This window comes from Poromitra crassiceps (genome assembly GCF_964638095.1).
Source record: "Poromitra crassiceps genome assembly, chromosome: 8".
Classification (NCBI taxonomy): domain Eukaryota; kingdom Metazoa; phylum Chordata; class Actinopteri; order Beryciformes; family Melamphaidae; genus Poromitra; species Poromitra crassiceps.
Window position 1 is genome coordinate 2537192 of NC_139629.1, and position 27500 is coordinate 2564691.

Here is a 27500-nt window from a genome sequence, read left to right on the forward strand (position 1 = left end):
GCTGCTGCTGCTGCTACAGCTGCTGCTGCTGCTGCTGCTGCTGCTGCTGCTGCTGCTGCTGCGGTAGCTGCTGCTGCTACTGCTGCTGCTGCTGCTGCTGCTGCTACTGCTGCTGCTGCTGCTGCTGCTACAGCTGCTGCTGCTGCTGCTGCTACAGCTGCTGCTGCTGCTGCTGCTGCTGCTGCTGCTGCTGCTGCTGCTGCTGCTACAGCTGCTGCTGCTGCTGCTGCTGCTGCTGCTGCTGCTACAGCTGCTGCTGCTGCTGCTGCTGCTGCTGCTACAGCTGCTGCTGCTGCTACTGCTGCTGCTGCTGCTGCTGCTGCTGCTACAGCTGCTGCTGCTGCTGCTGCTGCTGCTGCTGCTGCTACTGCTGCTGCTGCTGCTGCTGCTGCTGCTGCTACTGCTACATGCTGCTGCTGCTGCTGCTGCTGCTGCTACTGCTGCTGCTGCTGCTGCTGCTGCTGCTGCTGCTGCTGCTGCTGCTGCTACAGCTGCTGCTGCTGCTGCTGCTGCTGCTACAGCTGCTGCTGCTGCTGCTACTGCTGCTGCTGCTGCTGCTGCTGCTGCTGCTACTGCTACATGCTGCTGCTGCTGCTGCTGCTGCTGCTGCTGCTGCTGCTGCTGCTGCTGCTGCTGCTACAGCTGCTGCTGCTGCTGCTGCTGCTACAGCTGCTGCTGCTGCTGCTGCTGCTGCTGCTGCTGCTGCTGCTGCTGCTGCTGCTGCTACTGCTACATGCTGCTGCTGCTGCTGCTGCTGCTGCTGCTGCTGCTGCTGCTGCTGCTGCTACAGCTGCTGCTGCTACACACGTCAATAAATCCAGACCCTCCCCTTCCCCCTCTGCTCCACTCTGGACTCCATGATGACAGCTCAGATGTGCAGGTTCCCTTGACAACTGGACACACATGTTGCCATGCCAACAACAGCATCACTTGGGGCGACCCGTTTCTTCAGGACAAAGCCCTGAAAGCGTTGAACCAAACAAATCAATAATCGTGACATATATTATCTACCAGCAAATTCCAGCGCTTCCTCTCTCTTTGTCGTTTAAGAAATTAAACAACGTTGCTTTTTCTCTGATGAATAATTTCTGCCTCAATGAAGAGTCAGCAGCTTGGTCATTTAACGCTCCGCACATCTCTTAACTAATGCGGGTGATTCATCGTTAGTGGCAGAGGTGAGATTCTAAATCAATAAGCATTCTTCTGGCTGCTGTAGATACAAGTTGTTCTGATACAGAAATATATAAACGACGAGTGACAATAATAGCTTTTCTTTCAAATTTGTATTGGGCACGCATAATATTTGCGCCTCTTGTTTCTGGGCTATTAGCCTTAAGGTGGAACTGAACCCGTTGGTCACGTCACGTCACGTCACGTCACGTCACGTCACGTCACGTCACGTCACGTCACGTCACGTCACGTCACGTCACGTCACGTCACGTGCGTCTGAGTCCGTTTCAGACTGAAAACATAATTTGTCTGAGATGACAAGTTGAGAGGCGGGTCATAGTATCATGTCGATGATTTGATTTGACAATTCTGTCGACTGGCTTTGGCATTGGTCAATCATGGCGTGTTCCACCCCCAAATCGAGTGGGATTCAGCGTGTTGTCGTGCTACGCGAGTGGGATCCGCGGAGTACCAGGCAGCCAGCTGCTTCATGCGGAGGGAGCGGACAATCCGATGCATGGGTGCTGCCCGCCCGCCTGGAATCTCCGACAGGCGACCCCTGACAACCACGCCCTCAACCACGCGTCTTTTACGCTATTTCTGTAAATACGATATCCCTGGAATGCGCGTTTTAACGAGCCAGTTACATTTCTTTGCATTCTTAGAGATTATTGTTTTTGTTTTTTGTTCATGTTTCATGCAATTGGCCAAGTTAGTAGTTAGTTTATGGGATAGGAATTCTGCCAGATGACAGGCACTAGGTGCCATTTTCTACTTCATTTGGAGGAGAAAATTATCCTGAAATGAAGATTTGATTGACAGCTGCCATGTCGTGATATGATTGGTTGAAATGGGGTAGAAATTTGATAGCATTAGGTGACGTGAGCAAACTGTAGATTTCTGTTATCAATCAAATCTTGAAAAATGAACTTTTGATGTGAAAAAGTGTGAAAAACTAAAGAAATTTGATTTTTGGAGATTTTTTTGTTTGCATACATTATTAAATAGGTGCACTGCACACCCAGGTATTTGAACTAAAAGAAAAGCAAAGTCATTCTTGGGTTCAGCTCGACTTTAAAAAGGCCAAACAGGTCTAGTTGCTGACATGTGCTGCTGTAGAGCTGGTGTTGAGTGTCTCTGTGCTATAGTTAAGAACACACACAGAGTACCTGAGAGGTGCGTGCGTGCGACACCGTCTCTGTGGGGCCTACATTACATTTGGCTGATTGCTGCTGTGCTGTGCGTGACCTGTAACTGCACCTTCCAGCACTCAGCTGATAGCAGACGAGCAGCAGTTACAGGAGCAGCGGGGCATTAGTGACATGAACAAACACTTAGTGGAAAATGTCCTACTCAGCACAATGGAGTGGATAATGCTGTTGTGCTGACAGCAGCACAGCATCCAGGCGTCATCACACACGCAAACGCATCCCACGGCCCTGCTGTCAAGCCAGGGGGGGGGGAGGACAGGGGGACTACACACTGTTGTGACACCAAGTCTTTGTGAAAGGCGCTCATTCAAATCTAGAGGATGGCCTCTGAATTGTGTCAGATGGCTGACTGTACGGTGGCTATGATGCCAATCCAGTCCTGCCACTGACAGACAGACAGACAGACAGGAATCAGGTCTCGACCGGCGCTCTGATCCTGATCCAGGCTACTAGACAACATACTGTCCTGGATAATACTGCAATGCAAACATTATGCACTGAGTGGCACCAAATCAAACACAGCTCTCAAGACTCTTCAGCACAACAGCCAGTGGCAGGTTGACAGCACCACCAAATCAATCTGAGCTCAGGTACCTTTAGGCCAGTGGTTCTCAAATGTGTTCACATGAAGGACCCCTAAGCTGACAAAAATTAGACCACGGACCCCCATTTGATAGGATTTTGTCCCACGGTCCCCCATATGATAATAAGATTGATGCTTTTAGATGTTTTATTACAGAAAGGGTATAAAACCCATGACCAAAATAGTCATTGTGTTACTTGTGAATGGAATTATAGCTCAAATAAATGACCCCCCTTTTGGCTGGCTGGCTGGCCTGGAACCCCCTCAAGGACCCCTGGGGGTCCCCCGGACCCCCATTTGAGAACCACTGGGCTATTCCCTTTATAGGCACATAGTCAAAATACTTACATAAACAAAAGTATATTCCTGAATAACATCTGACAGCATTCTTGATCTGACAGTTGAAAAACAAAAATTGTCTTAACCCACCAATTTAGCCTTGACTCTTGCAACAGCCAAGTAACGTTAGCATATAATTTCCTCCAACTCAACACAGTGACTTTTGTAGATATAAAATCACGCTGTATGTAATATATATATATATATATATATATATATATATAATATATATGTATGCTACAGCCTTGTACCAGTTATATAATGATGTGGAAAAATAACCCAATTTCAAAGCTCTTCCATTGTAATTTGAGCAACCTAATAGACAGCCTACACAACACAACACAACACAACACAACACAACACAACACAACACAACACAACACAACACAACACAACACAACACAGCACAACACAACACAACACAACACAACACAACACAACACAACACAACACATGTCTTTCTCTCCTACTTGAAATAAGCGTTGTTTTCAGACTGAGAATGTATGAACAGTAATAATAACAGTGTCATAAATGGCATCGGGTTAACCTAACCCTATCTATCCCATTAGCTCCCTCAGCACATCTATTATACTATCAACGGCTTCATCCCACAGAGTCAAACCAAATCGCTGCTCGCCGTCAAAACGAGAGAAATAAATGTGAAGCTTTTCGTCTCACTGCATCTTAGACAAATGGTCATAAAAAGAATAAAGGATTATACCGTTCAGCTCGCTCTGCGGGAGATGTCCGACTGCTCTCGCTCGGAGCTCCGTCTATTTACTGACTAATCCACAATGGTTTAATCGACAGCGTCACTTCCGGACTCTCTGTGGGGACCGAGAACAGCTCCGGCCGGAGCCAGTACAGAACACGCCCCCTAAGTACAGAGCACGCCCCCTAAGTACAGAGCACGCCCATAAGGCGAGAAATGGAGAATTAAAGGCCACAGTATTGATCATTTCAGGAAGGGTGTAAGAGCAAAAGTGGGGCGCTATGCCATGTAGCATGTAGCATGTAGCATACACCCATGGCATTTTAATCAAGATGTACCTGTCAGGGAAATGTGGAGGAGGAAAAGTAGGCAGGTGCCTTTGTTATTTCTTTTTTCTTTTTTCGGCAATTAAATTTATATTTATTACTTTTCACGGATTAATTGTTTGTCACCTGTCTGCTGAATGTGAAACGGTACATCCCCGTCTTTTTTTATTTATTATTTTTTTTATTTTTTTATTGATTCATTCCAAAGCAGATGGGCAGTATTTGAAATACATGTATTTCAAATACGTATTTCAAATACATTTGTGTATTTTGTAATTTGTATTTGGCTGGACCGAGAAAAATAAGATTTGTTCAAGATATTTTCAGACCTTGTATTTTGTGTATTTTAAATACATAAAATACTTTTTTCTTTAATTTTATGTCATTTTATTCTCAAATTGACACATTCTTACCATTGACACAGGTTTAAACTGTGGAGAGAAAAAAAGTGACATGTCACTTCTACTCTACCTCTGATTGGCTTACTATACCCTCAGAACAAATTCAATGACAAATCAGAGGCAGAGTAGGGTGGGTCTTGAGTCAGACTTCACATCACTTCTTCGTCTAGTATGAAGCCTTGTATTGGTGGAAATTCCCCCAGAGATAAATTACTAATATAAATTGATGATTAGATATTGCATGCACTGGCAAATTAAACGATTTACTGCATATTCAAACCAGTGTATCATATTAGAAAGACACAACTAATTATTTTCTTAATTAAAATTGGCAAAGTGGGTGGCAGTGTGTGTGTGTGTGTGTGTGTGTGTCATGATTGTGATGTCATCAGTGATATCATCAGTGATGTCATCCGTGATGTCACTCGGCCAATTGAGATGTCATCAGTGATGTCACCCGAGCAACTGATCGCCCAACTGTGATGTCACTCAGGCAGTTGTGATGTCATCAGTGATGTCACTCGAGCAACTCTGATGTAGTATGAGCCGAGGGCGCACATTTGCACGATGGCACCAAGGTGGGTGGGCCGTGTCTGTCTGTCTGTCAGTCATGATTTTGGGAGCCCGTGGAGCCGGCGATTTCCATAACTGCAGCCATGGCACATCATCTCCAGGGATACTGTTATGATGTCAGATATCTAGGGCTAACATGGTCAAAGTTCCAAAACTTGAGGTTAACATGTAGAAGTGCTGCCTGTAAGTCAAAAGCCCTCACAGAAGGTGATTAACAGCTGAAGTGAGGGAGAAATTAGATGTGCTGAAAAACAGCTAAAACTGAAATGAAAGAACTGTAATGTGTTGGAGGGTACACAAAGGAGAATACTGTCACAGAGGACTAAGAGATGATTTACCATCTAAGGAAACCAGAAAATGTCACATTTGAGAAGCTGGAATCAGAGAATTAGGACATTTTCCTTACAGAAATGTCTCAAAATGATGAATAGATGATCAAAATAGGCAATTAATGTAATATTTGGCAATTAATTGATGGATTGACTAATTGTTGCAGCTCTTTATCAGTTTATGTATTTTCAAAATGTGTATTATGTATGTGTATTTTCAAAATACAAAATACGTATTTGTATCTCAAATACATTTTTCAGACCAGTATTTTGTATTTGTATTGTGATACATTTTTTGAGCAAGTAGTATTTGTAATTTGTATCAAAATACTTTATGCTGTATTTTCACCCATCTCTGAGCATACAAGTCAACAAGCATACATTAAACATCAGTACAGAGAGTGTGGTGCCTTTGTTAAATGAGGCATTGAGGTTGAATATGAATGACACCCCCCCCTCCCCTCCCCAATCTGGACTTTTATTTTCTCTGCTGCTGTATGTTTCTCTGTGCGTGCTGTAATGTTTATGCTGTTGTGTCTGTTTGTTTACTTCTTGCACTGAAGCTGACCTCCCATGCTGTACCAAACAATTTAATTACCACCAACTTTGTTGTGTGGCATTAATAAAGTATCTTGTATCTTGTACGAAGGCTAAACATTAACTTCCCTAAAAGCCCCATGTGAGTGACTCCTGTGAACATCTGTACAGAAGAACACCTGCAAACAATGATCATGATTATTATATTGTGCTATGGAAGCCAAATGATATGGAAATATAGCTATAGGTATATTTGACCAATGAGTGAGCCAGGTTTTCATGATTTGTTTGCACAGTGAACTAATCAGTGTTTCTTCAGCAGAGTAAACTAATTGGTAAGCATAAGGTTCGCAGTTTAAGCTTAAAAGTCATAACTCGGACACACTCACACGATTTAGAAATTCAAACTTGTGAAGGCCGGTTATTTTGAAGGCAAAGAAAGCAGGAGGCATGAAAGCCATCTCCCCCTGGGCCAATGAGCTGCTCTGAACTCTGCTCCCAAACTAATACAACCCTGCAAGCTTGGCAGGTGGAGAACTGTCCAATAGTGCAACAGCTAACGACTAAATATGCCTGTGCTCAGTTTACTGTCTTACTAACTTACTGTCTGATTAATAGTAACGCATTCAGAAAGGCGTATGTCGAATAATGTAACAGAATAAGGTTTTGACATAAAAAATCAAGACAGTACAGTTCAGTTGGGTACTATGCATTTATTTATTATTAAGGCCAAGGGTGCTTGATTTGATTATATAAAGCATGAAAAATGAAATGAAAAATGAAGAAAAAAACACCAACATACATCGATACTTTGTCTCATATCAGGAAACTGGGCCTTTACTCACAGTGTAAGGCAAGGCAGCTTTATTTGCATATTTCATACACAATTCAAGTACTTTACAGAGTAAAATAAATACAGTAAAGGGGGGAGGGAAAGTACAGCAAGAGATCCACAAGATAAAAGAGACTTAAAAAGTAAACTCAAATAGAAAGATCAAAGAACATAACAAAAACAAAAACTCCCACTTTAGATGCATGTTTTACTGGATGGCATCATAATTGTGAGTGAAGTGAACCCATGTGTTTTTCTTTAAAGCTGGAGTGTGTCACTTTCGTAGTGCATCATCCCCTGTCCTTTCTCATTCTACTCTTGATCTGTTATTGACAGATCTCACTGCCTAAAGGCTCATTTACCGTATGCTTCATTTTCGTACGAAACGAAACGCAGAGTACGGACAGAAAGCTCCGTCCATATGTAACCGAATGACTGTGAGTCCCCGAAGTGGTAGCTAGTGAGTAGGTTGGTTAAACTCACACTCCTCAGTAGAAAGGCCCGTTTACCAGCTCTGACAAGCTTAGCTCTCTTGGCATAGTGGTTGGCGCGTGCGCTTTGGAAGTGGGAAGTCGGTGGATCAAATCCCACTCCACCCCTGGGCAAGCCCTTAACATGGGTTGCTGCCAGTAGGCCTCTACTGTCAACACAAAGCAGGTTACATATCCATATTCAACGTTTGAGGCAACAATTGAGGCTTTTGGCAGACGGCAATCATAGATTCCCCTCTTTGTCTACAATTGGATGAGAATCATACAGGGTCATGTACAAATATGAATGCTTATATTTCTCATACTGTATATTGAACATCAGATGACTAAAGTGCAACACGTGGAAAAATTATTTAGCAGCAGCATATATTATGGCTTTTGTGTTTATTCTCGGTATTTTCCTCGGGTGCTTTTCAGTGCAACAGAATGAATCTACATCAGCCCCCAACAAAAGGCCGCATTTGAAAGAGGTCAGAGACGTGAGGGTGGATCTACTGTAGGAGGCGGAGCATGTGAAACTACAGACGTCCCCACATCAGAACTTCCTGTTGTGCAGCTCGGCGACCCGTCGCACCGTGTCTCGTTGGTTCGAGCCGTTGGTCCGGCCGCTCACCTCCTGCCACTGCACCACCTCAGCAGAGCCATGGCTGTCGGCCACCTGAGCGGACAGATGGAAAAGAAATGAAAAACATGTCCTGTATTCACCTTATGTAGCCCCGCCCACTCGACCCAGTTGTGTTATGACTTCCTGTTCAAAACACCGTCTGTTGGGGGGCACGGTGGCGCAGTGGTAAGCGCTGCCGCCTCACAGCTAGAAGGTCCTGGGTTCGATTCCCACCTGGGACGCTGTGAGCGCTGAAGGAGTGCGTGCCCGTCCGCATGTCCTCGAGTGCCCGCCGCCCGGGTAGGGTCGTCAAAAGGGCCTTTCTGTGTGGAGTTTGCATGTTCTCCCCGTGCCCCCTGGGGGTTTCCTTCATATAGGAACCCCCTTCACCAAAACATGCAATATCCTGGTCGCTAATGTGGTTCCTCCTCTGGTCGTTAGGGGCGCCTGTTCGGAGGGAGGGGAACTGGTTGGAATAGCGTGAACCTCCCACGTGCTATGTCCTACCGGTGAAGCTTCCCCTGTCAGGTGAAAAGAAGCGGCTGGCTAACTGCCCATGTCTCGGAGGAAGCATGGAGCCAGTTTCGGCTCTCCCCAGATCGGCAGAGGGTGGAGCAGCAACCACGATAAATAAATTAAAATTAGCACTAATGGGGGATTAAAATGGGATAAAAAAATCAGGAAAAAAAGAAAACACCGTCTGTTGTACCTGCTCACGAGTACTGTACTGTCACAGGAAGTGTAAACACAATAGGAAGTAACTGGCTGACACCTGTGTTGCAACATAAGGTGAATACGGTATATACACATCACCTGCATTTCATCATGCAATATCTCTAAAATACAGAGGATCCAGATCAGTGTAGAAAGTGTTATCAATTTGTCATTCTGACATAATGACATCGTGAAAGACAAAAAATATTGTGTAGTCTGAGCCCGGCATTAGTTAGACCACATACTGAGACCACATACTGAGACCACATACTGAGACCACATACTGAGACCACATACTGAGACCACATACTGAGACCACATACTGGGCAATAAAAAACATCAGGTAATGGATCTGTCAGGCTCCCTATGTAGAATAAATCAAACACAAGCTATTGAAGGAAGAGCTATAACTTTCAGGACATGTGGGATTCACCTGCTGAAGACTCCCTGATATTATAATCAACACCCATCAAGATCTGGAATATGGACAGCTGTCTGGAACATGGACAGCTGTATGATATTCATATAATGTTTTGGGTTATTTATTTGCCCTTTTGATTATTTGATGTCTGTAATGTCTTTAATGTAATCTGTTGGGTGGTCCACTTACAACCCCATAAAATACATTAGTTTAGAAGGAAAAAACAAGCAAACCAATAATAATGTCCTCACCATAAGGTTGATATCTACCATAAGATGGCCTGTCTTATCCAAGTGAATATTCAGGACAGTGGTTTCCACCCAGGCATTATCTGTGTTCCTGCAGTCGTCCACATAGCCCTCAAACACCTGAAACACATACAATACCAAATCAGAAGTGTCATAGAAACTAGAATGACCGCACCGTGGATATATGCCTCTGCCAACAAGTGAGCAGTCAACATCCATGTCTGTCCAGACTTTGATGTTGTAAAAATGTAAAAACAAAATAAATCAAAACAAAACAAAATTTTCATAATTGAACAAATTTGAAACTCTAGATCGATCAAAGGATAGTCTGCATGACTGGGTTAATTTATCACCAGATGAACAGTGCACCCAGAAACATTCTCATGTCTTCTGCCTGAATTTAAGACTTAATTGCTATATTTCTGTATTCGAGACCATATTATTAGACATAACTTTAGACTTTCAGAACAGACTGTAAACCCAGACTCCAAACACAATACTGAAGTGCTCTTGTCTCTTGTCCCTATGGAGACTCACCTTGGTTCCCTCCACTACCTTTGCGTTTATCTTCCCATACAGCTGTTTGCCCATGATTCTCTTGAGAGCCACTGGCAGCAGCTCATCAGACTGGACAGGCCCCTGAAGCAGAAGTTTCCAAATCAAAGATTAGAAAAGATCTGTGATTGCATTTGCACATCTCTACAGGTTAAACCACCTGACGTGGAGGGGGCTGCTGGACTCACCCCAGGTAAAGCCCAGGCCGCTTGGCTCTCATCCCACTGAGCCAGAAACTCTAAGACAGTTCGCTCACTGTCTCGCCAACTGAAAAATGCATTTACAAAACCTTAGATCATGCAGTGCAATCAGGGCTGTAGTGATAACAGAAAGTGGGTAAACTATAAATGTCTGCTGTGACACAAAAAGGTAGATCAACTATAAACTTCAGTCACACACAAGACTAGATACAGCATAGACTAGAACAAATGGAACTGAATCATTATAAATATAATTTTATTATTATTATTATCGTCATCGTCGCCTCTAACAGAGAGGAACCAGGTTCTCCAGGTTGACCATAGAGACACTGCGGAGTGAGTCATCATTCAGAAACCACGCCCAACACGGAGGGAAAACACAAAGGACCAACTATCGTGCCAACTTCTAGCAAAACAAATTGATAGAAAAATAAAGTTTGTCTCCCGCAAGAAAAAACCTTTTGTGGAGAGTGGAAGAGAGCAAACCTTAAAAAAATCCCACAGCAACACTGGTCTTTGTAAATTTTAAAAAGCCTTTATTTTAAACATGGCTATAGATTAATTAATCTATAGCCATGTTTAAAATAAAGGCTTTTTAAAATTTTCTACTACAAAGACCAGTGTTGCTGTGGGATTTTTTTAAGGTTTGCTCTCTTCCACTCTCCACAAAAGGTTTTTTCTTGCGGGAGACAAACTTTATTTTTCTATCAATTACTTTAAGTTAACCCATCCACGTGCACCTGGCTCTCATATTTTTAAGTCCACGCAGCGCTCTTCTCTTCATCTATTCTTCTAGCTAAACAAACCGTGGCTAACCGAGCGAACAAAGGAACTCTCATCAGATATTATAGATAGTTTTACAGATGTCTAGGAGGAATTGGCTAGTGTCAAATAATGAGATGTTGTGTGCGTTTACTTCATTCATTTGAACTGCGAACGAGATGTGAGCTGATCACGTTTGTCTGCTGACTTTCTGCTTCCTGAAACTCCCCCCCAATCCTGGCGTTCTCCTATAGAGACATGCATAGCATGTGTACATACATACATAGCATGTGTGGGAACGCCCACAAAATGTTAAACGGGTGGCGCGCGAGTGGGGTAAAACCGCCCATATATCTCATGGGCTGACTCACCAAAAGACGGTGCTGCGGCTCTAAACTACAGGTTTTGGGGTTCTAGAGCAGAACACAAGACGTCTGCTCAGATGTGCGTTTACTGCGGTGGTTAAATCCCCGATCGTGTCTGCCTGGGCTGGGCTATCAGCTAAATTCTAACTTTGCTGAATGGATAGAACGGGGGTTTTTACCCCACCCTGACCACGGCCCCAGCCAGGCTGAGCCAGCTAAACCAGCGTCTATGATGAGACGTGGCCTCAACCTATGTCGCGTGTTGCACACAAAGATCTTATATACGGAAGATGAACACTCCTTACTTACTTCATTGACAGCTAGATCCACATTTTTTTTCTCAACAGCTTCCTTGTTTTGCTCGGGAGTACAAAAACACTTTAATTGGTGATTTTTTACATTTGTTGTCTGCGCAGCCCACACAACAGCTTTTAGCTATGTTTAATTCAAGGGGAATGACGCTGGTGTATGGGAGTGAATGGAGAGCTTTCCCCCGTGATGGGCGTGGCCTATTACATGCAGTGTCTCTATGCCAGTTTTCCCCTCACCAAAATTCAGGCTGACTTTGGAGCATTATTTAGCCCCCTTCCTGACAAGCTAGCATGACATGGTCCAATAGAGACATTGCATGAAATAGGCCATGCCCATCACGGGGGAAGAGCTCCGTTCATTTTCACACACCAGCATCATTTTCCTTGAATTAAACATAGCTAAAAGCTGTTGTGTGGTGGGGCTGCGCAGAAAACAAATGTAAAAAATCGCCAGTTAAAGTTTTTTTGTACTCCTGAGCAAAACAAGGAAGCCATTGAGAATTGGCGAGAAGAAAAATGTGGATCTAGCTTTCAAGAAGTAAGTTGGAGTGTTCATCTTCCGTATATACGATCTTTTGGTGCAACACGCAACCATGCACGTGACATAGGAGAACGCCAGGATTGGACAGGAGCTTGTGTTTTCCCCCGTCTTGGGCGTGGTTTCTGAATGATGACGGGTTACGCAGTGTCTCTATTGATGCCTTAGGTCTTCATATGATACCAGTAGCTTCATCTAGCTTTAAAATGAGCCTGCTACAGCCAAAGACGTCCGCGATTACAAAATGCACAATAACAAGTGCATAAACCACCATAAAAAGGTGAGTAAACGCTATTTAGGATTTAAAAAGGTACGTAAACGGCATTCACGTGCGTTTACTCTCCACAACAAACCTGAGTGCAATCCTGTATTGGTGAAAGTGTTGTTACATAATGATACCTACCGTGTGAGGACAAGGTCTATATTGAGATTGGGGCCCAGGCGGCTGAGCGCACCTCTTCCCCTGATGCCTGTCCTTCCTCCTGGGTTTCTAATGACATATGTTACAGGGAATCAGATACAAATGAGACATGTAGACATGCTTTTAAAGCTACTGCAAGACTTATTTGATGTGCCTTATCTAGTATCATACCTGTAATTATCTAAGGTTTCATATTCTGATCTGTGAGGGGGAAGAAAAGTTGAAATTTTAGAAGATGATGTCAAAGGATTGGTACCTTTTGGGAGCCTATCTTAATAATATAGACTGACATTGGAACCAGGGCGGGGTCACTTATTAGTCAGGTCAGTTATTATATTTAGTTCCATCAATTCAAAATGTCACCTGAAGCTGTTTGTTGTCTTTAACATCATTGTCTATATTGTATAATATAGGCTTTATGATTTTTTTAAGGAGGAAAAAAAGGGTGTTATTTCGAGGAAAAGACACTTCCTGAATTGGTTGAACTCAAAATGTATTCAATTTCACACTCAATAGGGACGAGGCATTATATATGAAACATACCCATCCACGTGATCGCCGCTCTCTTCAGATGAATAGAAAGGAGGCATATATGAGGTGAAGCTAACCTGGAAAAGAGGACAGAACACGTACTGGACCCAATAAACCCAAACCCCTTATTTGTGCGAATGCTGATCTGAGGCTCAAAGAGGATTATAGGGTGATTAAAGTGAAGTTACCTCCCAGGGCACCTTCTCCTCTGGCACAGCGAAGCGGGTGAGCTTGCTGTCCGGGTAACCAAACTCCCGGGCGTTGACGTGGAACCTGGTCTTGTCTTTCTCCAAAGTTTCCGGGGAATCGCTGTCTGACGCTGGAGGTGGACAATAAAGACGAGGGAGAACATTTGTCGTGCTGCGTGCAACTATGATGTAAAAATACTAATCATAATGAAAGAGAATTTCAGTCACTGACTCAATAGCGGTGGTGCTTCTTTAGATGCATGACCCTGAGATTTGAGAGTGTCCATAATCCACTGCAAGGCCTTGGCTGACTGGGCGACCTGATGACACAAAACACATTCAGCCAAAGCTCATACTACATGTGACAGCTCATACTACACGTGACAGCTCATACTACATGTATGTTGAACCATGACCCGTTTTCCAAAAGCACATCAACAACTACAATGAAATACATGCAAGCAGTTGCGTCAAAGAACTATCATCGTTTTTCGACATCGAAACCGCGATCCACAGCCTTAATGTCAACCGTTCACTCCTCCTCACAGACACACAGGTGCAACATCTGTGATAAGCAGGAAGTGGGGTCACAACCTGCTCCTCTAGTCGAGCGAGTCTCTTCACCACGGCAGCAGAGCCCGTCTCCTCGTCGCCCTCCAGACGCTCCGCGATGGTGGAAACCCTGAGGAAACAAACAAGACATGTACTGGATTTCACTAAAGGCTCCAGGACTGTTTCATGTTAGCATAATAATGTATCTTGGGTGACACCGATAGACTTCATAGCTGGCTTACCAGTGATACTGATACTGGGCTATATTCCTATGCAGGGGCGGACTGGGATCATAATTCAGGCCGGGCATTAGATACCAAGCAGGCCAGGCCGATACGAGGTAACGCGATTTTTGGGCCGTGACGAAATTTGGGCCGTTTGAAGCTCAATTTGGGCCGTTTGAAGCCGAATTTGGGCCGTTTGAAGCCAGATTTGGGCCGTTTGAAGCCCAATTTGGGTCGTTTAAAGCCAGATTTGGGCCGTTTGAAGCCCGATTTGGGCCGTTTGAAGCCCAATTTGGGCCAAGTCCAATTTTACAATGAGATGCACCCACTTTAAACCTGAATAAAGTAATAAAACCACTAGTAAACCAGTAGGCGGCGCCTGGCCTGCTGTTCAGTGAGTGGCCTGGCCTGGCCTGCAAAAAAAAAAAAAAAAAAAAAAAAAAAAAATTGCAGGCCAGGCCAGGCCAGGCCAGGCCAGGCCACCAGGCATTTGCCCGACGTGCCCGATTATGCAGTCCGCCCCTGTTCCTATGGCTTAAAGGGACAGCTCACCCTAAAATCCAAAATAGATATTTTCCCTCTCAGCTGTAGTGCTATTTATCCATCAATATCATTTTGGGATAGTTGCACTCGGCTTGCAGTGCTCGAAGCACCCAAGAAATGAATTTGAAAAACTCAACAGCCTAGTCTCTTTCCAGAAATCATGTTACTCAAGCTAATGCACAGACTTGGTTGTGAGCAGTTTCATGTAGAAACTATTTACTTTTGCAGTCTCATGTAGGAGCTAGCTAGCAGGTGTAGTTTGGTCAAAAGAAAATAGTTCCTCCATGAAACTGCTCATAGCAAGGTCTGTGGATTATCTTGAGTAACGGGGTCATGATTTCTGGAAAGAGACATTGCTGTTGAGTTTATCAAATGTATTTTTTGGGCATTTTGAGCACCACAAGCCAAGTGCCATCCAGTTCCATTGTATTGGAGAGAAGCCAGAAACTCTAACACAAGGCAACTAACACAAAACGATATAGATGGATAAATAGCACTGCAGGTGAGAGGGAATATGTATTTTGGATTTTAGGGTGAGCTGTTCCTTTAACAGTGATAGTGATACTGGGCTATATTCCTATGGGATGTTACTTTTGGGCCGTGTCCAGGATGCGTCTCTCTGTGCTCTGGCTCTGCTCCTGCCGTGCGGACAGAAGGTAGTTGTCCTTCATCAAGGCCTCCCAGGACAGCAGCTCTTCTTCCTCGGTGTGAGAAAGCTCATCCTCTGACAAACACACAGAGGAACATACAGATCGTCACACACTTCAGAAGCAGGCTTTTTCCTGCACAGAGGACATTTTGGAGCCGTTTCATAAATCATCATCATAGATTTGAGAATTTCAAAGATAAAATCCCACATTTGTACAGTCTTCAAATGGCTTCCGTTCTAAAACTTGGGGTGCTGTGAAAAACACATTGCTGCATAATTTCTGATGATGACTGATATATTTGTGTTCAATTCAAGATAACCCCAAAAGCCAAATGTACACACAGCGGTCGTACGTACACAACATACACAAGTATTTATGACAGACATTTTTCTATAGTTTATTGTTATAAGAATATATGGTTATAATGCCACATGGTTTATCCCACATCCCACAAACATACTCTCAGAAACACATGCACACACACACACACACACACACACACACACACACACACACACATGCACACACACACCCACAACACAAACAAACGTACCTTTTTTGTTAAATGAGAAAAGGGACAAAATCTTAAAAGTAAAATGGCAAAAACAGTAATAAATTGGGAGCATCAGCCTGCTATGAAAAAAAAAGTTCCTGATTGATATGAATCCCAAATTTAAAGGGGGGGGGGGGGTATCTTTTGCTTTTTCAGCAATCCTCCTATAATAAAATTGCCTAGGCGGGCGGTGTCTAAAAACATTATAGATGCTTCTGGGTAAAAAGACACATTTTTCCAGGAAGTGATTTGCCCGCTATTAGATGAACTAGAAATGAGATCCACAGCAAATATCCATTACATTTAGATTCAGCATAGAAAGAGATAGGGATGCACCGATGTGAAAACTTTGGCCGATACCAATAACCGATATTAACACTGCTGGTATGACCGATGATCTGTATAAAAACACATTTCTATGATAATAACATTTTGTACATACTGAAAAACACATGTAAACACTGTGGATTTGAAAAAGTAATGCATTTCTTTATTTCCAAAACATTTGGAAAAGCCCATAAATCATAGATTTATCACAATGTTTCCTCTCAATGTGAAAATTTTGGCTTATACCGATAACCGATATTAACATAGCAACATCGGACCGATGCCGATATGTTAAAAAATGACTAACATCTGCTGATACCGATATGATTTGCTGATATATTGTGCATCCCTAGAAAGAAAGAGTAGAAGAATGAAGTACTTACTGAACTCTCTGCTCTTGAACAAAGCAGTACTTACTGAACTCTCTGCTCTTGAACAAAGCAGTACTTACTGAACTCGCTGCTCTTGAACAAAGCAGTACTTACTGAACTCTCTGCTCTTGAACAAAGCAGTACTTACTGAACTCTCTGCTCTTGAACAAAGCAGTACTTACTGAACTCTCTGCTCTTGAACAAAGCAGTACTTACTGAACTCTCTGCTCTTGAACAAAGCAGTACTTACTGAACTCTCTGCTCTTGAACAAAGCACTACTTACTGAACTCTCTGCTCTTGAACAAAGCAGTACTTACTGAACTCTCTGCTCTTGAACAAAGCAGTACTTATGCTGCCTTCCAGACACATGGGACGTGGGTGTTTCCCAGTGGAAAAGTCCCACCCCCCACCTTCAAAGCATTCCAGAGCACAAAGGCAAAACGCAACCAAGAAACATGGCGGACCGCGACAAACTTTTTTTTGTTTGGCAAATAGCAAGACAGCTTAACAACGAGTAGAGCACCATCCTTACATATTTAAATGAAATGAGGAGCAGCAATGACACATAATGTAACAGACTCTATTATACATTTTATTAAGGCACTTAATACTTTGGACTACATACTCCATGTTGCGGCCATTGTTGTGTGACGTCAGACAACTGGTTCCCAGCCTAGTGGGGGTAGATTTTTTTCTCCCAGTTTTCAAGTGGGAGCTCCCACTTTGAGTGCCGTTCCAGCGCACTTTTCCTAATAGGAGGCCAGAAAATCTGAAGGTCCCAGTTGTCTGGAAGGCAGCATTACTGAACTCTCTGCTCTTCAACAAAGCAGTACTTACTGAACTCTCTGCTCTTGAACAAAGCAGTACTTACTGAACTCTCTGCTCTTGAACAAAGCAGTACTTACTGAACTCCCTGCTCTTGAACAAAGCAGTACTTACTGAACTCTCTGCTCTTGAACAAAGCAGTACTTACTGAACTCTCTGCTCTTGAACAAAGCAGTACTTACTGAGCTCTCTGCTCTTGAACAAAGCAGTACTTACTGAACTCTCTGCTCTTGAACAAAGCAGTACTTACTGAACTCTCTGCTCTTGACGAGGGGCCGGCGCAGCACCACGTGCTTCAGGAAGAGGTAGAGGTGGCTGAGGATGATGAAGGGCGGCGGGGCAGCGGGGCGGCTGTGGTACTCCTTGATCAGCTCGTACCTTTGAAACTTCCATATTCTGTCCGTGTTGTCCTGCACCTCCTGGAAGGTAAAGCTGCCAAGGCACACAACGAGGGACAGAGGATGAGAGGAAGGGAGGACGTAGAATTCAAAGATTTGTATGGGTTTCTGCTGCGTCACTCACCTGAAGATGGCTATGAGCAGGTTGAGCAGCAGGATATTGACGAAGAGCAGGTACACACAAAGCATAATGATGGTGAGCCACTCGGGGAAGGCTGGCATTTGGTTTTCGTTTAGCACGGGGCACCTGGGCTTCAGAGGATCGCTCCCGTTCATGCTGCAGGAATTAATGTCAAACTCAGCATCTGCAGAGAGCAAGGACAGATAGATCCACGTTTATTTTTATTTTTATGGTAACATTTAAGATAAAGTGAGGAAATTTCAGCCTACTGTCTGACTTTCAGATTTCTTTGACTTATCAAAACAACATTGTGTAACTTTCAATGTTTTTTTTTTATATGTATTCATGAACTATAAAAAGACTAAGAAATATTATAGTCCAGATTCACTCACTATCAATATTCTTGGGTACGTCCCCAAATATGATGAGGTAAGGCTCGTAAACAGCCCCACGGACAATCCAGTCTAGCCGATCCTCATTGTGGATGAGGATGCCTTGTTTGGCCACACCGTAGGCCACCACCCAGATACTCAGCAGGAACATGAAGAAGAACATGTCCGTCATCTGGAAGGCAGGAGACAACAACCACAAGCTGGAAACACTGAACAAAACAGACACATCTGAATACTGCAAGCGGTTAGACGAGGAGACTATCTCCTGGTAATTTTGACTTTTGCTCTTTATACATTCACATGGCAACCTATAATGTGTCCAAGTATCACACCATATACAATGTGTCTAAGTATCACACCATATACAATGTGTCTATCACACCATATACAATGTGTCCAAGTATCACACCATATACAATGTGTCCAAGTATCACACCATATACAATGTGTCCAAGTATCACACCATATACAATGTGTCCAAGTATCACACCATATACAATGTGTCCAAGCATCACACCATATACAATGTGTTCAAGTATCACACCATATACAATGTGTCCAAGCATCACACCATATACAATGTGTCCAAGTATCACACCATATACAATGTGTCCAAGTATCACACCATATACAATGTGTCCAAGCATCACACCATATACAATGTGTCCAAGTATCACACCATATACAATGTGTCCAAGTATCACACCATATACAATGTGTCCAAGTATCACACCATATACAATGTGTCCAAGTATCACACCATATACAATGTGTTCAAGTATCACACCATATACAATGTGTCTAAGTATCACACCATATACAATGTGTTCAAGTATCACACCATATACAATGTGTCTAAGTATCACACCATATACAATGTGTCCAAGTATCACACCATATACAATGTGTTCAAGTATCACACCATATACAATGTGTCCAAGCATCACACCATATACAATGTGTCCAAGTATCACACCATATACAATGTGTTCAAGTATCACACCATATACAATGTGTCCAAGCATCACACCATATACAATGTGTCCAAGCATCACACCATATACAATGTGTCCAAGTATCACACCATATACAATGTTTCCAAGTATCACACCATATACAATGTGTCTATCACACCATATACAATGTGTCCAAGTATCACACCATATACAATGTGTCTATCACATCATATACAATGTGTCTAAGTATCACACCATATACAATGTGTCTAAGTATCACACCATATACAATGTGTCTATCACACCATATACAATGTGTCCAAGTATCACACCATATACAATGTGTCCAAGTATCACACCATATACAATGTGTTCAAGCATCACACCATATACAATGTGTTCAAGTATCACACCATATACAATGTGTCCAAGCATGACACCATATACAATGTGTCTAAGCATCACACCATATACAATGTGTTCAAGTATCACACCATATACAATGTGTTCAAGCATCACACCATATACAATGTGTTCAAGCATCACACCATATACAATGTGTTCAAGTATCACACCATATACAATGTGTCCAAGCATCACACCATATACAATGTGTCTAAGCATCACACCATATACAATGTGTCTATCACACCATATACAATGTGTCTAAGCATCACACCATATACAATGTGTCTATCACACCATATACAATGTGTCTAAGTACCACACCATATACAATGTGTCCAAGTATCACACCATATACAATGTGTCTAAGTACCACACCATATACAATGTGTCCAAGTATCACACCATATACAATGTGTCTAAGCATCACACCATATACAATGTGTCCAAGTATCACACCATATACAATGTGTCCAAGTATCACACCATATACAATGTGTCTAAGTATCACACCATATACAATGTGTTCAAGTATCACACCATATACAATGTGTCCAAGCATCACACCATATACAATGTGTCCAAGTATCACACCATATACAATGTGTCTAAGCATCACACCATATACAATGTGTCTAAGCATCACACCATATACAATGTGTCTAAGCATCACACCATATACAATGTGTCTAAGCATCACACCATATACTGTACAATGTGTCCAAGTATCACACCATATACAATGTGTCCAAGTATCACACCATATACAATGTGTCTAAGCATCACACCATATACAATGTGTTCAAGTATCACACCATATACAATGTGTCTAAGCATCACACCATATACAATGTGTCCAAGTATCACACCATATACAATGTGTCCAAGTATCACACCATATACAATGTGTCTAAGCATCACACCATATACAATGTGTCCAAGTATCACACCATATACAATGTGTCCAAGTATCACACCATATACAATGTGTCTAAGCATCACACCATATACAATGTGTCTAAGCATCACACCATATACAATGTGTCTAAGCATCACACCATATACAATGTGTCCAAGTATCACACCATATACAATGTGTCTAAGCATCACACCATATACAATGTGTCCAAGTATCACACCATATACAATGTGTCCAAGTATCACACCATATACAATGTGTCTAAGTATCACACCATATACAATGTGTCCAAGTATCACACCATATACAATGTGTCCAAGTATCACACCATATACAATGTGTCTAAGCATCACACCATATACAATGTGTCTAAGCATCACACCATATACAATGTGTCCAAGTATCACACCATATACAATGTGTCCAAGTATCACACCATATACAATGTGTCTAAGCATCACACCATATACAATGTGTCTAAGCATCACACCATATACAATGTGTCTAAGCATCACACCATATACAATGTGTCTAAGCATCACACCATATACAATGTGTCTAAGCATCACACCATATACAATGTGTCTAAGCATCACACCATATACAATGTGTCTAAGCATCACACCATATACAATGTGTCTAAGTATCACACCATATACAATGTGTCTAAGCATCACACCATATACAATGTGTTCAAGTATCACACCATATACAATGTGTTCAAGTATCACACCATATACAATGTGTCCAAGTATCACACCATATACAATGTGTTCAAGCATCACACCATATACAATGTGTCTAAGCATCACACCATATACAATGTGTTCAAGTATCACACCATATACAATGTGTTCAAGTATCACACCATATACAATGTGTCCAAGTATCACACCATATACAATGTGTTCAAGTATCACACCATATACAATGTGTCCAAGTATCACACCATATACAATGTGTTCAAGTATCACACCATATACAATGTGTTCAAGTATCACACCATATACAATGTGTTCAAGTATCACACCATATACAATGTGTTCAAGTATCACACCATATACAATGTGTCCAAGTATCACACCATATACAATGTGTCCAAGTATCACACCATATACAATGTGTCCAAGTATCACACCATATACAATGTGTCTAAGTATCACACCATATACAATGTGTTCAAGTATCACACCATATACAATGTGTCCAAGTATCACACCATATACAATGTGTTCAAGTATCACACCATATACAATGTGTCCAAGTATCACACCATATACAATGTGTCCAAGTATCACACCATATACAATGTGTTCAAGTATCACACCATATACAATGTGTTCAAGTATCACACCATATACAATGTGTTCAAGTATCACACCATATACAATGTGTCTAAGCATCACACTTTGGAAGCGTTTTCTGAAAATCGCGTTTAAAAACAATAAAAGTGGTCCTCGTTTGTGAAAATGATCCTGCTGAACACAAATTTCCACTCCCATAAACTTTTGTTAACCACAGACCTTATTTCATGTGAAATCCCCATTGTAAAACCCCATAGCCTTTCCCCCTTACAAACCAGCATGGCAGTGATTTGCTCCTGCGGTACTCTACTTTCCAAAAGAGATCTTGTCTCCACAGAGCAGATGAAGGCCCGGGGAGGCAAAAACCTCTTCTGGTATCAGATAAAAGCTCATAATAATGTCATAGACTGTGTTGCATCGTTGATTTCTCTACTGTTGACAACATGTGATATTGTAAGTCGCTTTGGATAAAAGCATCTGCCAAATGATGTAATATAATGTAATGTAATAATAATATAAATATATAGTGCTCATACATATACTGTAACTCCCCTCCACCCTCTCACCATTCTCCTGACTATGATGATCTTGGGACCCAGAGTCCTGCTGATAGTGAAGATGGCCATGAGCCGGAGGCAGAAGACGATGTAGTCGATGCAGAGGAGGACTTTACCAGGATAGAAGAGCTCCGTTTTTAACCTGTGAGAGAAGATGCAGAGGAGGACTTTACCAGGATAGAAGAGCTCCGTTTTTAACCTGTGAGAGAAGAGCATGATGATTCATACAAAGCTCAGCAGGCAGGCAGGGAGGAGGAGGTGTTTTTTTCTAGGGAAACTTACCTAAATGCGAGGCCAATGAGAAAGAGGAGGATGGAGAGCACATCTAGAATGTTCCACATGTCATTGATGTACATTCTTGCTTTCTTACGAAACCCAAAGCCGTCGGGGTCGTGAAACAGCTGATAAAGGAAATACAGGTTAACTTTTAAGGTTAGACTGAAGCCCAGTAAAAAGAGAGGGAAAGCAGTCTTGCATCTTTACTACTAAATGAAAAAGCAATCTAGGCATACTAAGATACCGAGGTTAGCCAATTAGCCTCTCTGACCTTCTAGCCAATTAGTCTCTCTGACCTTCTAGCTGTCTGATGATGATGTCTGCCTCTCTGAAATGTTTCTATATGCCCAACTAAAAACTCCAATCTCCTTAACACTGTCAATAAATCAAGTTATTATGGAGTGATGAGAGAACACATATGTTAAAATGTGTGTGTGTGTGTGTGTGTGTGTGTGTGTGTGTGTGTGTGCGCGCGCCCTGCAAGACGTATGCCTCACCTGTCTGACCTCCTCACACACCAGAGAGAAGAGCCAGATGTAGAGCAGCACCTCGCCTCCGGAGGGCGTGGTCTGGAAGTCGATCATCAGCACCACGGCGAACAGGAAGAGGAAGGCGAAGTAGGACACGATGCTGGAGTAGAACTTGGCCTGAGGAGAACCGTACAGGCTGAGCAATCTGGACCAGCAGCCCAGAGGCTTCAGAGGGGCGTCGCTGAGGAGAGGACAGGGGTTAAAGAGAGGCTTCAGAGGGGGGTCGCTGAGGAGAGGACAGGACAGGGGTTAAAGAGATACCTTGACATTTTAATGATTAGTTGATTCTTTTTCCTATAGCTGAAATTTGTGACATTTGGGGGTCAAATGTTTCTGCATTTGTTCTTTGCTTTCTCCAGATTGACATTTCAAGGTGTCCCACACTTTTCTCTTCACTTGTAGTCATGCAATGATCACTTACGCTAGTCGTCAGTAGGGACCATTTGGTGTCAACGCAATCAGTGAATGGCTCAGGTAAACATTCCAGGGTGCAGTGTCATCACTTCTCCCCAGGGGCGGACTGGGATCATAATTCAGGCCGGGCATTAGATACCAAGCAGGCCAGGCCGACACGGGCCGACGCGCGTGCCGCCGAAAAATTTGGGGCGTTTGAAGCTCAATTTGGGCCATTTGAAGCCCCATTTGGGCCGTTTGAAGCCAGATTTGGGTCGTTTAAAGCCCGATTTGGGCCGTTTGAAGCCCGATTTGGGCCGTTTGAAGCCCAATTTGGGCCGTTTGAAGCCCAATTTGGGCCAAGTCCAATTTTACAATGAGATGCACCCACTTTAAACCTGAATAAAGTAATAAAACCACTAGTAAACCAGTAGGCGGCGCCTGGCCTGCTGTTCAGTGAGTGGCCTGCCCTGGCCTGCAAAAAAAAAAAAAAAAAAAAAAAAAAATTGCCAGGCCAGGCCAGGCCAGGCCACCGGGCATTTGCCCGACGTGCCCGATTATGCAGTCCGCCACTGCTTCTCCTGCATGCATGGCATGCAGTGGAAACGGCGACTGTCCACTTACTGGACATCAGACTTTCTCCGAACTGAACCTCCCGTTACCGTCTCCATGGTGATCATCTCCTCGCTCTTCTCAGCTTCTCTCTGGATGACCTCATCACGTCTATGGAGCATTTTTGATTTATTGATAAAGACATTTCAAATATACCACACCATAATATCATTGGGTTTGCATACCTGCCAACACTCCCCATTTTTGTGGGAGTCTCCCTATTTTTAACCCTTTGTCCCGCTGTGCTCCCGATCAGAGCCAGATTAACACCCCCAGGGGCCCCGGGGCACTGAAGCTCCCAGGGGCCCCCCTACCCATCGTCCGGATGTTTGGATGTTTTTTCGCCATATTTAGAGGAATATCTCATTTTAAATTAACATTAGTATTATACTGTTATGTTATTATTCCGTTTCTGAGATTTAGTTTCTCACTCACTCATAGGCGATTCTAGGCTTTGCAAAGAGGTAGCACCAGCAGGATAAAGATATTAGTCTGACTGGGGGGATTCTAGGGGGGGCTGTGCCCCCCCTTGACAAAGACATTTTGTACATTTTAAAGTAAAATGCATGAATCTGATGCACTCTGAGAGCAAAAGGAAGAGGCTAATCTTCACATTAATATCCTCTTCACTGTGCTGTGGCTTTACAATGATGAAAAAATAATTGACATTACATTTCCAATACAAAACAGCAGAGGGTGCCGCAGCACCACAAGCACCCCCACTTCCCACGCCCCTGGTCACCACTTGCCCACAGGCATCCAATGAAACTAAATCATCAGACTTAATCTTCTTGGAAACACATTTTATTTTGTCCTGATTGGTCTTAGATTTGTGTCATAGTTCTGTGGAGCCCAACATGAGCCCGATCCAAAAAAAATAAAAAAATAAAAATAATTTTTTTTTTATTTTGGAGGGCCCCTTCACCCCGAGGGCCCCGGGGCACCTGCCCCGGTTGCCCTATGGTTAATCCGGCCTTGCTCCCGATTACCGTCTCTTGATGATCTCCTGATTTCATATTGACACAAATCAAATGGCCGTAGCAGCAGGCTTAGTGTTAATGCCAGTGTCTGGTATCATCATGTGAAACTAGATGACAGGCGTCAGCAACCTCAGACACGGGTGCCGCCTCTGGCATTTGAAGGGTTAACAGCACAGCAGCACACAGTAGAAATGTTGAAATGCCCAGTGCCAAATGAGCTATGTCACAGCCATTTGCAGTTGTGTGGCCTGTTATGTAGGATATTACGGTAGTGACCCATGCTACTCTGTCTCTGATTGGTTAGCCTCCTTGCATTCTATACATTCCAAAGCAGCAGAGATGAAAATGTCAGGTCCTCCAGCTAAAAACCCTCAGGCACACTGAGTGACAAGCACAATTGAAAGTGGCACTTTATATCAAAAAGGTTGCATCCCCTGACCTAAGGCCAACCATGTCATGCTAGATTGTCGGGAGAGGGGGCTAAATAGCGCTCCTAAATTAGGACGAATTTGGGTGAGGGGGGGAAAAATATTGAGGGACCTCCCGGTTCTCACCTGAAGATATCTGAATGAAAATGGGTTCTATGGGTCCCCACAAGTCTCCCAATTACAGATAACTAGCATTTTTCAATAGGGAAGCACAAGCACTTTCCACTAGCATAAATGGACAGGACAATGGATCACATCACATCTTTTTCACAGCGTGATGTTGGCAGGTATGTGTTTGTGCCGATCTGAAATCATCAAAAGCTCAAAAACAAATCTACATGTTAGAGTCAATTCTGAATACAAATCACATCCAACTTTCATAGAATACAGAATAAATCATGAAGAACCCATTTTTATGGCAAGCAAAGAAGACCATTCTGTCCTATATCAGGGGTTTTGCTGCCACCAGGTGGTGACTACAAATAAATGTGTGCACCTAAAAACCTCATTAAAAAGACATTCTCACGGCAGAGGGGGTTAGTTGCTTTGAAAACTAACATAAAGGTGAGACCTCTTTTAAAGCTGATACATACTGCTAGTTGGCATTTCAATATGACTCCCCTGTTAAGCTGCCTTTGTAATTATGATTCAGTCCTTAATCATGTGGTTAATATACAGTATTCCTATCAGAGAGATTATGATATGCACTGTTAACCTTTTAACCCCCTTTTTTATGCAGGCAAGTTGGGGGAAAACATGTTCTTTTTCACACAAAGGGCCTGTGGAAGTAGGACTCACCTGAAAGCCAGAAAGCCAGTGTAGATGAGGGGGAAGAAGAGCATGCAGGTCAGCACTCTCCACACTGGGGTGTCCACTGCCAGCTCACCACACCAGATCTGGGTCAAAAGAGCCTGTGAGAGGGACAGTTCAGACTGGGTCATATAAAGAACCTATGAGAGGGACAGTTCAGACTGGGTCATATAAAGAGCCTGTGAGAGGGACAGTTCAGACTGGGTCATATAAAGAGCCTGTGAGAGGGACAGTTCAGACTGGGTCATATAAAGAACCTATGAGAGGGACAGTTCAGACTGGGTCATATAAAGAGCCTGTGAGAGGGACAGTTCAGACTGGGTCATATAAAGAGCCTGTGAGAGGGACAGTTCAGACTGGGTCATATAAAGAGCCTGTGAGAGGGACAGTTCAGACTGGGTCATATAAAGAGCCTGTGAGAGGGACAGTTCAGACTGGGTCATATAAAGAGCCTGTGAGAGGAACAGTTCAGACTGGGTCATATAAAGAGCCTATGAGAGGAACAGTTCAGACTGGGTCATATAAAGAGCCTATGAGAGGGACAGTTCAGACTGGGTCATATAAAGAGCCTGTGAGAGGGACAGTTCAGACTGGGTCATATAAAGAGTCTGTGAGAGGGACAGTTCAGACTGGGTCATATAAAGAGCCTATGAGAGGAACAGTTCAGACTGGGTCATATAAAGAGCCTATGAGAGGGACAGTTCAGACTGGGTCATATAAAGAGCCTGTCAGAGGAACAGTTCAGACTGGGTCATATAAAGAGCCTATGAGAGGAACAGTTCAGACTGGGTCATATAAAGAGCCTATGAGAGGGACAGTTCAGACTGGGTCATATAAAGAGCCTGTCAGAGGAACAGTTCAGACTGGGTCATATAAAGAGCCTGTGAGAGGGACAGTTCAGACTGGGTCATATAAAGAGCCTATGAGAGGGACAGTTCAGACTGGGTCATATAAAGAGCCTGTCAGAGGAACAGTTCAGACTGGGTCATATAAAGAGCCTGTGAGAGGAAC

The 27500-nt window shown here is 43.1% G+C and overlaps 1 protein-coding gene across 1 annotated transcript in view; it reads right to left on the bottom strand.

Moving 5' to 3' along the window:
- The window catches only part of trpm2 (transient receptor potential cation channel, subfamily M, member 2), a gene marked incomplete at both ends in the record, with an annotated part of 61121 nt that overhangs the window by 11350 nt on the left and 22271 nt on the right, over window positions 1–27500 (bottom strand). Inside the window, 19 exon segments of the mRNA XM_083642237.1 lie at window positions 8079–8162; window positions 9495–9611; window positions 10029–10130; window positions 10235–10313; window positions 12626–12712; window positions 12815–12844; window positions 13187–13251; window positions 13363–13483; window positions 13591–13682; window positions 13957–14044; window positions 15273–15405; window positions 17659–17840; window positions 17931–18111; window positions 18320–18491; window positions 22470–22602; window positions 22743–22861; window positions 23234–23447; window positions 24284–24382; window positions 26478–26590. Coding sequence (XP_083498363.1) covers window positions 8079–8162; window positions 9495–9611; window positions 10029–10130; window positions 10235–10313; window positions 12626–12712; window positions 12815–12844; window positions 13187–13251; window positions 13363–13483; window positions 13591–13682; window positions 13957–14044; window positions 15273–15405; window positions 17659–17840; window positions 17931–18111; window positions 18320–18491; window positions 22470–22602; window positions 22743–22861; window positions 23234–23447; window positions 24284–24382; window positions 26478–26590 — 2211 coding nt within the window.